We start from the raw sequence: 12,094 nt of genomic DNA, 5'->3' as shown, positions 1-12,094 counted from the left end.
TTCATTTTATAAAAAAATTATGTATAATATGTTAAGTTTGGAACATTAGATGAGGTAGTAATATACATTAGAAAAATACATAAACAGTTGGCCTAAAACACCCTGCCACTACAGAGAATTTATAATGCCTCCTCTATGATTAAAAATTTATTGATACTTTAGAAGGGATGAGCAGCCAGCCATCTATGTAACTTACATTTAAAGAGACTAAAAGAGAAATCATGTTTGAGAGTGGTAACTTATTATATAGTCTAGTACACATTATAGTATGGCGAGATCTAATTTGTTCTAATCTTGTGAAGGGTACATCAACACGAGTACCATGCCTTGTAGATTTTGCATGGATTTAATTCCTTACATTATATTATAAAATATCTTTATGAATATATAACAATAAATAAAATATATATAGATTTAAAAACAGTTCAAACACCTAAATTAGTAAAAAGTGGTTTACAATTAGCCAGTTAGTGAGACTTCGTAATTATTCGAACAGCCTTCTTCTGTATCAAAAGGATATCTTTGAGGTTGCTGGAATTGTCCCAGAAAATTAAACCATAGCTAATTATTGACTGAAATAGACCATAGTAAACCGTAACAATGTATTGTTTAGGAACACAACTCACGAGACGTCTTAACCCTTATAACATCACAGACGCCGTATGGCGCATAGACAAACTATCTCCAAACGGCAAAGACGCGGTACGGCGCATCGACACAAAACTGCGTTTATAGCAAATTTAAGTTCCTTTTAAATCCGATCAATGTCACTAACGGTATGCGTCAACCATGTGTGTGGGTTATTGACCTATGTCAAGCGTCAAAATATAGCTGTCGCGTTACATTGTTTGAAACAATAGACGCGGTGTCTAGACACTCCCCGCCACACGGCACAGACGCCGTACAGCGCGCGCGCTTTTGTTTGCAGTTTGGCTTCAGGTAGTGCGTGTCTAACCATCCCTGAGTCGGTATCCTTCGTCGTGTTTTCTGTTTATATAAAAGAACACTATTAGGTTAGTTGTGTATTTACAATCATGCATTTCTTTTTTATATTTATCACAAGTGTAATTTATATAATTGTCTGGTAATGTTTATAGTTTAGCTAATAAAAGTTTGTGTGCCTTTTATTTTGACTTTATTTATATCTACAATTTAATGTCCCATAAATATATGTACGTACAAGATAATTTTTACTTTTTTATACTTACCATAATTATAGAAAGTAAAAATAAAAATGAACTTTACACATTAAAAATTTTTTTTTTTTTTTAATATTGTGCCGTTTGCTTGAAGTCGTGAAAAGATATACTGACGCTATAAGGGTTAATAGATAAATCGAGATAGCCTAGTGGATATTTGTTCAATGTGTTTTGCCCATGACAGCTTACAATCAATGTACACACCTAAAAACTTAACACAATTATCAAACTCAATATCATCTGTAACAGGCCTAAGACTAAACAGAACTAATTTAGTTTTGTCATTATTTAAAAGTAAGTTATTAGCTGAAAACCAATTTGAAACTAGTTCTAAGGTATTATTGACTTGTAATTGTAAATCAATTAAGTTTTTATCAATAGAAAGAAAATTGTTGTCACCAGCATACTGTACATACAAGTTTTAGACTGTTGAATATTTATAGGTAAATCATTTATTGCTATTATAAGAACAAAAGAGGGCCCAATATAGACCCCTGTGAAACACCCCATCTAAGTTCCCTAGCTGAAGACCACCGGCCATCAAGATAAACAGTCTAAATCCTCTTAGACAGATAAGATCTAAAAAAATTGGTTTGTAGATCCACTGATGCCATACTGTTCCATCTTTTCAAGCAACAAGCTATGATCAACACAGTCAAAAACACGGTTTAGGTCAATAAAAGTGGCCCAGGCATACTCTTTGGACTCAAAAGCATTGAGAATCTCCCTCCCTTAAGCATCAATAGCAGATATTGTTGATCTACCTTGCCTAAAGCCAAACTGTTGATAAGATAAAAATCCATGCAATTCCAAGTACAGGCTTACCTGCTTATAGACAATGTGCTCAATTACTTTACCAAAGACTGGAATAAGCGAGATGGGACGTAAACTTGCCAGGCTTTTTTAGGCCCTTTTTTAAATACCGGTATTACTTTGGAAGTTTTCAGATTATCAGGAAGTACACCCTGCTCCAGGCATTAATTAATACTAATGGTAAGTGGTTCTGCAACATGATCCACTATTTCCTTCAACATATTGCTAGATAGTCCATAGAAATCCTTACTGTCTGTTCTTTTCATTTGACTTATAACGGACCTTTATGTCCCAATTCGACTTATATTTATTTAACTGTATTGTTAATATCATTAGCAATGAACCAGGCTGTTTTACACTTGTCTTGTTATTTGAGTTTTCTATAAGATTAGCATTGTAATTTATTGACACTTAATCCATAGAAACATCTGTATAATGATACTTTCAAGAATCAATGTACCAGTGTTAAACTAAAGAGTCGGGCGGAGTTAATGACTTTTTTTCCAATTAATCACTGTATAATTACAGGGATTTTTGTAATTCTTTAAAATTAAACTAAATCCTCTCTTTACTGTTATAAAATGTGTAACAAATTAACTCCTTATTATCTGTAATCAATGGTGTTTTTACTGATTCTGTGTTTAAAATATTGTTTATTCGGATTACTTCCGGTCCCAATTAATTCGGATGAATGAGGTTGTACTGTAAAGAGTTTATAATATATTCTCTACTCAATAAATGATGTGTTCTAACAAATTATTGTGTATGTTATGAGAGCTTAGTGGGCTTTGCCTAATATTCCATTGATTCTGAGTAAATGATTTAATTATATTGGGAACTACTCAAATGTTCAACTTCTTATCTTGTAAATTTTAGTTTTAATTTCCAATTAGTATTAGAAGAATTTATTACAAGTTTCAACATAATTAGATATTATGATTATAAAGTTACCCTTTTCACAGTCCTAAGAGAGTAGCACACCCTTAGACGTAAGGGGTTGTTTGCCCATAACGTTTGCTAGGATCATTGTAGAGGTGTTTTGTTGATGTCATAGTGTTTATTTTGAATTTACCTTTCAAATAACATGTCACAATATATGGGTTGCAATTTGAAAATGTAAAGTGACCTCCCTCTACCCCCTTAAAGAAAAAAGAGGGACATGTTTTTATCCTTCATAAAGTTCTAACAGTATTTTTTTAATAGGTATGGTTAAGATTTTACATTAATATCTCAATCCGTTTGGAATATATCCAGGCGTATCAGAACTTAATTTACATCCTGTATGTGCATGCAGTTATGGCATAAACATGCTCTGAAGTTATGAGGTAGTCCCATTTCCAAAATCTTTTAAAATTATTCTTCAATTTGTTTTTTAATTTCACTAAAGAAATTCAAAATTGATTTATGTTAAGAGTACTGTAATTTTTATTTTTACAGTTTTTTGCCATTATATCAACACAAACATTTTTTGGTCGTAATTAGCAGAATGATATGTGCAATGTTATATTTATACTAGCATTTACTTATGGCTTTACACGTGTATGTGCACTTCTGGTTTAAATGCATTATATTTACGATGCCAATGTTGAGTTTGCCTTGTTGCCACAATCAAGAAAATATTTCAAAAAGTGTATATTTATGGTCATTGTAATTTACTGAGGTCTTAGTATGTTTTGTGCCATAGTTGATTTTGCTTTGTTTTCCTGATCAAGAAAAGATATGTACATAAACAGGTCTGAGAAACCCACTGCAAAAGACAACTAAGATGGGTTGTTTCAAGTCTTTAAATTTATAGTACAAGTCATATAGTAATTTTGTGTTTTAGTATTACAGTACTGATCCAACTGCAGTCGCAGAAAAGGTTGAAATAAGTATTGTCACTATAAACTACTAATATATTAACAAGAGAATCAATGTCAGCTCTTTATATCTATGCTTTTAAGACTATAAAATATAAACAAATTTTATTTAAATTAATTAAACCTGTGGTTGTGTAATCATAAAATAATGTTTATACAGAAAAGGTGATTACATTTAACAGGTTCTTAACAGAAATACAACTTGTATTTCTTGTCTTGATTGAAACTAGTGTTCCTGCTCACGAGTATAACAGTTTGGAAGGATACCAGCATTTTGGACATTTGCCATTGTTATGTGTTATAAAAGGTATAACAACGTTTCGAGGATTGGAATCTATCCTCTTTGTCAGGTGGGAGGAGGCATTCATAAATACAAAAATAAAAATCTGAAAGAATAATAGGAGGGAAAGAAAACGTACCTGAAAGATGTTTCGAGTCCAGTTCAGGCGTTGCCACTGCACAGAATGCAAGTCCCGAACACACGTTACGAGTACAAGAATCACAATCACACATATCATTTTTGTAATGCCTTTTTGTAACATATAACAATGACAAATCCCCAAAATCCTGATATCCTTTCAAACCTTCAATCATCAATAACAAACTTAAAAACAGTTTATTTTCACAGATGGGTGATCGATCAAATGAAGATGGACCACCTAATAAACAACCATTCCAGTTTGGAAAAACACAAGTAAGTGGCTTAATTTGTATTATTTGTGATTTTCTTTTAGTTTAACAAGGTGTTTCCGATTTCTTTATCAACCCTATGGGAAATTGTAGGCACTTTAGCTACTTTACACTATTTGTCAAAATTTCAACTTAAAATATAAGAATAAAGGTTTAGGAGAGAAGTGTAACAGATATAAAAGGGAGGAAATCCCAAATAATAGATAAAATTATAACAGAATAGTTATTGATCCGATATGTCCCTGGCCATCAGTGCGGGCTTCGGTACCACCTTGCTGTACTAGCAAAAAAAATCATCCTTGATATTGTACCTAAATTCAAACTCAGATCACATAAGTGCTCAGTTCATCCAATGTGAACTTTTTGCAAACGCCCTACTGGGATGCTCTCTCTGAACACCGTACCAGGGAATAGAAACCCAGAGGAGAATGGTCATTCCATTTGTTACACAAAGACAAAGATCGTTAAATTCTATGTTGAAGTGTGATTAATGGCAATAAAAATTATGATTATGATTAAAATCAACAAAATATCTGACTTTTTCATTCTAACAATATCAAACTACTTGGTAGAGTTAACTCCATTGTTGTAGAAGTTTCCGAGAAACCAAACTCAAAACTCGAAAACAAAATTGCTGATGGCACCTAAAAAACACAAAGAACAAAGTATTTATTTTAAAATGTACTACGCAGAAAAATCTTATCAATGAAGAAACTGGAAAAATATAATGAGATGTGCAAATAAGATGCGTGTTGGTAATCAAGACTGAAAACAAAAAGGAAAAACTATAATGAAACTTTCCCATAGAGGTAGAAACTGTTGCAAAAATGGCGAAAAAGAGGAAGAGGTACCGATTAACTCGTACATTATCCTCATATTCAGTTGGCAGCCGTCTCATCTCTAAAATGCCTTGTGCTTTTTTCCTGTGAATGTTGGTATCCTGATTATTTCTTCCAATGCCTACCCCTCCTCAGCTTGTTATTCTCCCACTCAGAAAGCCCAATTCCCATCGGCCCCCTAGATTGTTGGCCTATTTTGGATATAACATGACATTTCAAATATATTATAAATTCTTTTACAATTATGGATCAAGACTGTCTAGAAATTGTTTCTTGAAATTAAGACATACTATTTTAAGAAACTGATAGTTTTTTTTAGATCATTATAGATAAGGTGGCTAATGTAAATATTATCCAATTGTTTTCTCTGGGCATAAGGAATGCAAATCATTGTATGACCATAGGCCTATCTCAATATGTTAAGTATATGGTTCTCTGTATGCACTATTTACTATTAAATTAATTATTTTTAAAATAGTTAACCAAATTAAACAAAATGTTTATAAAATGTTATCCTTTTAAGGTTTATTTGTGTACAAGTTTTTGAGCAAAAAGTGTATTTCACAAAGGTATTTTAATTCTTTATTAAAATATACTTTAAAAAATGTTCAAAATACCTTAAAAACCATTTTCAAAATTTATTTATTGGCAGTTATTTGCTGTAGAAACATCAAAACATTTGTAACAGTATGATGTGTTTTAAACATTCCTCCAGGCAAAGTATGGATGTATGGGTGATGATTTCGCAATTGTTTACGTAGCCCCTGGACAGAGTGTTTGATCGACAATGTGTTAATGTGCCTCAACTAACGTTAAAGTTTCCTCCAATTTATCTTGCTTAATCCTACCCTATGTCGTGTAAGATTCATATAGCAACAATCAGTTGAACAGTTAATGTTGGCCGACTGATGGTCTCGGTTTTCTCTGTGAAAGATTGCTCCTCACCACGGTCCGATTGTTCATCAGATTACAAAGTGACATTATGTTTTAATATCATGGTAACATTCAAACTTTGTCTCAACTAATATTGTCACTGGTCTGCAGACGATTAGCCGGCTGAATTCCCCACAGAAATTGGTTTTCACTGTCAGAGCGGCATTGGTTGGATAACGGCTAGTGTAAATCTCACTTTTTTTTTTTTTTTTTTATCAACTAATCTTCGGAACTACTTCCCCATATACATATGTGTCGATCGTTTGGACAATTTGAACTGTTATATAAAATTGTCCAACCAAACGTTACATGAGAGCCTTTCGTGTTGTTTCATTAGTCCATAACTACTACCTAACGAACCACAGTCATTTGTGAATTTATTTATTCAGTAGTTGTGTTTTTGTCATAGCATGATATTATTCTTGTATTATTTAATGGTAAATAAAAAATATTTAAGAGCCAGTAATTGATATAATTATGTTAATAATGCTTGTATTCCACAGACAACAGTGAAAGATACTATTTCATACCAGTGTCTACTTATTTTTTATATAGTAAATTAACTGCATCTCAGTAACCTCTGTATCAGTTAACTTCATATTTTCTACATTTATTTTGGGGCATCATGATTCTGCTGCAGCTATTCAAGGTAGCTGTAAAAGTTCTTTGAAGAATGCTTCTTGGAATATCATTCTTATGTTTGTTTAGGTGAAATTTGACAGATCAGCATGGGAATGGTTAAAAGAGAAAAAAAATAAACCTGATGTGTTATATCTTGAGTTTAATTATTAACACTTTGTACCCTAAATCCGAGTATAGGTCGGGCCGCGTCGGCAGTGCCCGCTACCGACGCCCGAGTATAGCTCGGGTCATGTTATTTAATTGTATTATTAGCTCAGTTATCTTATTTTTGGATTCAAACATTTTGATTATGTTCATTGGTTGTCTAAGTTATTGTATTAAGTATTTGTTGGTTTTGAGATCCCTGGGTCAGTTTTAGTAATGAAATACGTATATTTTTCGTCGTACTACAAGCGAGTCTACACAGCTGATCGTAGGCGCCGCGGCTGATCGTCGGTACTGTCAGTTTGCTTTGAAGTGTTTCATGTAGTGTATTGTGAGTCTTGGTGATGTCTTACTAAGTTTTCTACAAATCTTGCCGACAAATACTGAAGCAAATGTTATTATAATGTATTCTAAATGTGAATTTAACTGTTTGTAAATAATCAGAACTTAAGTTTCTTACTGAATGAAGTAAAGGCAAATGCAAGCAATGTGAGGTTATCCGTGTGTTTTGTTTTGTATTTATACTCGCTTTGTTCTTTCTTCTCGACTTTCCGTTGATTTTCTTTTATATTCTTTACTTATTATTTTTTAGCTTAAATAATATTGGTGATGAAATCAAAAGTGATGCAATTCGCGATCTCTTGTTTGACTCCGAGTCAGAAAGTGACGATGATTTTGATACACACCTGGAACCAAATATTGATTTTATGAACGATCTAAACGAAAATGTGCGAGATCCTGTATTTGATTCAGACCATTGTGCTTTAAAAATTACCACACTAAGGCAAACTACCTGAACTAACAAGCTATGTAGCTAAAACTTTTTTTTGTATTTTTTACATATCATTCAATATTATGTAATAATTTTATTTTGAAAAAAAACTTTATATTTGTATACATTTAAAAAAAGTATGTATGTATGTATATCTTTAAAAAGATATATAGCATAACTACTGTAATAACACAGAATTTTTTAAAAGCATCATAAAACCCCCAGGGAGCCACGCCGAAATATGTATTAAGGGCCCAGGTTACAAAGTGTTAAATTAGTAAGTATCTATTATTAAATTATGAACATAATTATATAAAACCATGAAAGCCCTTGTGATAAAACTACCACGTTAAAGGCTTAAGCTTTTAAAGTATTAATCCCAAATTTTAAAATCTTTCTTGTATTTACATTGCTACCATAAAATATATAATGAACTGAGATATTCCAAGTAAGTGTGTAGTTTAAGGGGAATTGTTATAAATAATATAATTTTGTGAAATGTTTCATAATCAACTAATTATTGTAATTTCTTAACAGGCACAATAAATGGTTTTTACTTTTCAGGTTGAAATAATGGTACCTGGTCCTAAAGTAGGCTTAATTATTGGCAAAGGGGGTGAAACAATAAAGCAACTTCAAGAAAAATCTGGAGCGAAAATGGTCGTTATTCAAGATGGACCTTCACAAGAAAATGAGAAACCTCTTCGAATAACAGGAGATCCACAGAAAGTGGAGGTAAGATCTTAATCTTTATACTTTCAAATTCAAAAATTCTGAAGGAATTTCAAAAAGGAATAAATAACTTCAGTACTTTACTGTTTCAATGAATTAACCCTTTTGCTGCCAGGCTATTTGCTCACAACCTGTTCTGATACTGCAGACTTTTACCAGAGGCATCTTAAAATTTCCAGCTTAGTTGTACACATATTTTTGCATTAAATGTAGAAATACATATTATCATTGTGTATGATAATATCAAGCTAGAATTTACTTTATTTTGTTTGTAAAGAATATTATTATTAGATGAAGTATCAACACTCTCAGTTTCTAAAATATGGTGTGTGGTATATGAACATTTTTTTAAAACTTATGAGGTAATCTAAACCTAAACAACAACTCATTTGTACAAGAAACGTTTGTTTGTATTGTCATATAAAATGACAGTTTTTTTCTTAAAAAATTACTTTTGAACATAACAATATGATGTCAGTAATAAAGTAGTTGCAAAATGTTACAAATAGTCTGTGTAACTCTGTAAAATAGAAGAACAAGAAATAGTAATGAAAAAAAACTAAATCACTCGTCAATGTAGAGTTTAATCAAACGTTTTGTATATTACTCCTAAATAGCATCCTAAAACATCCTTAAGTATAAAAACTTTCAATGAATAAGGACAATACCGTCAAAAGATATTTTCATTGGCAATTCAAAAAGTGAATGATGGCAAAACAAAGCATAGAGATCAATTGTTGCTGGCCATCGTGCTTTAATGCCAGATTTTGAAGAGATAGTCTAGGAGAGGATTAAAATATTATGCATTATACCATATAAATACAATTATGTATAAAGCCACCATGGAAAAAACTTTATAAACATTATTTTTGTGGTTGTTGTTACAAGTTAGTGCATGTAACTTATGTATTATAAATGTGTGACTCACATAAATATAAGAGATCTATTTTTAATAAGATAATCCAGTTTTGGACATGTAAGAAATTATAATGGCACTTGTCAAACTTAAAGAGAACACTACACTACAAATTTACAAGTTATTTAAAAATTCAAAATCTTAATTATTATTAACAAGAGTAAAAAGGTTAGCACTTACCTGTTTTTAACTTAATTTTTGTATTTTGCACACATAGGGTGTTTCACACCACCCATCTCAAATGGCTAACTGCAGAGGTTTATTTTTAAAGGATTCTCCACTAAATAGGCACGAAAATATTTGTCACTACATACCTCTGTGTCATATTTTACATCATATCTGTAAAGGTCTTTGCATTCTAAACATTTTGTTCAAGAAAGAAAATTAGATGTATTTGTTTCAAAATGGTGTAAAGGGTAAAGAAAATGTTTGTTTTTCTTTATTGTTTGTTAAGTGAACCCACACCAAAATAAATTTGTTTCAATACGTAATGACAAGCTTTCAAATAATCAGTGTATTGGATACTTTTCAAATTTTCTCTACTATTGTCAAAACCATTTTTTGTTTTGTTTTGTTTTAATATAAGTATGTAATTTCAAATGGTAAGAGGTCTACACCTAATCAAATTAAAGATAGTACAAAACTGAACAACTTTCGCATGTACAATTCTTTTTTATCTAACCATTACATTGGGTGGAAAAATTTCTCTTGAGTGGAAGTGTACATTGTCTTTTTACAAGTAGTTAAGCAATTAAGGGCAAAAAAATTATATTTAAAAAGCTGTATTTACTTCATTATTAGATTAAAATTTGTTTGCAAATATTAATAAAACCAGCTACTGGCGGTTTATGTGTACATAGCCATTGTAAAACTTCACAGAAGATAGCAGTTTGTGCAGGTTTTCAATGTCGTTAAATTGGACATTGCCAAGGGTTGAAAGGGTTAAAAATGAAGATAAAAATTAATCTTGTTTTGTAATAAAAGTTTTAAAAGTTCTTGTTTTTAATATAGGTTAAATTACATTAATTGTAAATTTAATTTGTTGATGTAATTTTTAAGATGATACATAGTATTGCTTCTAATTATTATTCTTTTTTTCAGCACGCTAAAGCTTTAGTTTATGAACTCATTGCTGAAAAAGAAATGCAGGTAATCTACAAATTATATTTATAAATCTGGTATTTTAATTTATGTTGAATCGTATATTGTTATATTTATGTCTAGTTACTTTGTTGAATTTATATTTTGATTTGTTCATTGATTAGAGGTAGTTTCAGTATTGGTAATATTAATAATTTAGCATGCTTAAATAAAAGTGTAATAAGAGTAGCATTGGGAGCACAACCAGCACACACTTGAGCAGGCTTGATAGATAAGTACGGTAATTACAAAGTAATATGACATAATCCACAAACAAGGACTGGCATCTCTTCACTGCTGCGGGAAATCGGCTTTTAAGGTGAGTTCTGATTTTTTAAATTAGTTTTATCTAGTCCCAAAGTGTGAAGTAAATTCATTAGAATTTCAGTAATCCCCATGTAAGCTTTACCCCTTGTAATTTTTTCTCGATCTACTGAATTGTTCTTTTCTAATGAAAAATTACTAACAATAACTTGTCTATAAGTAGTAATTATTAAATTTTTGCATGTAGTTGATTCTTTTTATATAATAGACACAAACACAAATTTATTCTCATTAATTATATTGTAGTATTATATATAATATAGACATGTACAATACAACAGACTTGAGCTCAGTTAAACTCATTTCTTTGTGTGGTTTAATTTGGTACAAAGATTTTGTCTTCATTTCATAGTAAAAATTAATGAAAAATGCAAATACTTTGTTTTTTGTTGAAAATATCGTTTGAATCTTAATGGCATTCATTAAAAACTAATAAGACTTCTCAAATAAATTAAATTAATATTTTAAACTCAACATATTAATGTATTTAAGTTTAATGATAACAGTGACCAGCTGAGAACCCAGCTCTCTATAAGTGACATAGTTGTATTTATGTTGCTTCCTTATCGAAATTAGATTTATGTTTATTCAAATGCTAATACTAAAACAGACTTTTGAGTGCCTAAAAATTGTATGGAATTGTGTATTATTTTTAAATGAAAATTTGTGGTCAGTTTTCCCTTGTTCAAAACGCATGTGCTAAAAAATCATGCATTTGTTTAATTACTGTTCTGTACTTCTTATCTTCAATTTTCTGTCTTTATCCCTTAATTTATTGCAATTTGCAAATTTTGTGAGTAAGAAAGTGATTTCTTTGTTACAAACATTACGTAAGCGTTTAAGTTAGTAATACAGTGGAATGCAATATTGAAAAATTCTTTGCCTGAGCAACAGTGTTGGTTCATGTTTAGTTTTAGAACTAGAATGTAATTACACATTTTCTAAATTGGAATGATGTAATTAACGTGCAAATTTGTTAAAATGGATCTCATTCAGGAGAACACTAAATATTAATTTCAATTTACCTTTTTAAAATTTATAACCCCAATGAACAATCAACCTTGCAACATGGATTTCCTTAGAATACAAAT

The 12,094-nt window shown here is 30.9% G+C and overlaps 1 protein-coding gene across 5 annotated transcripts in view; it reads left to right on the top strand.

Annotated features, from left to right (window-relative positions):
* The window catches only part of LOC124361892 (far upstream element-binding protein 1), a 140,223-nt gene that overhangs the window by 36,293 nt on the left and 91,836 nt on the right, over window positions 1–12,094 (top strand). For all 5 annotated transcript variants that reach the window (XR_006922403.1, XM_046815958.1, XM_046815970.1 and 2 more), the window contains 3 exons: window positions 4,500–4,565; window positions 8,456–8,626; window positions 10,641–10,688. Coding sequence is in view for 4 of the 5 variants with exons in the window: in XM_046815958.1 (XP_046671914.1) it covers window positions 4,500–4,565; window positions 8,456–8,626; window positions 10,641–10,688 (285 nt within the window). In the remaining variant the exon portion in view is untranslated. The remainder of the gene's footprint in view (window positions 1–4,499; window positions 4,566–8,455; window positions 8,627–10,640; window positions 10,689–12,094) is intronic.

The sequence above is a fragment of the Homalodisca vitripennis genome, chromosome 1 (genome assembly GCF_021130785.1).
Source record: "Homalodisca vitripennis isolate AUS2020 chromosome 1, UT_GWSS_2.1, whole genome shotgun sequence".
Lineage (NCBI taxonomy): Eukaryota > Metazoa > Arthropoda > Insecta > Hemiptera > Cicadellidae > Homalodisca > Homalodisca vitripennis.
The sequence above is the reverse complement of the archived record's forward strand: the minus strand, read 5'-3'. Positions and strand labels throughout refer to the sequence as shown.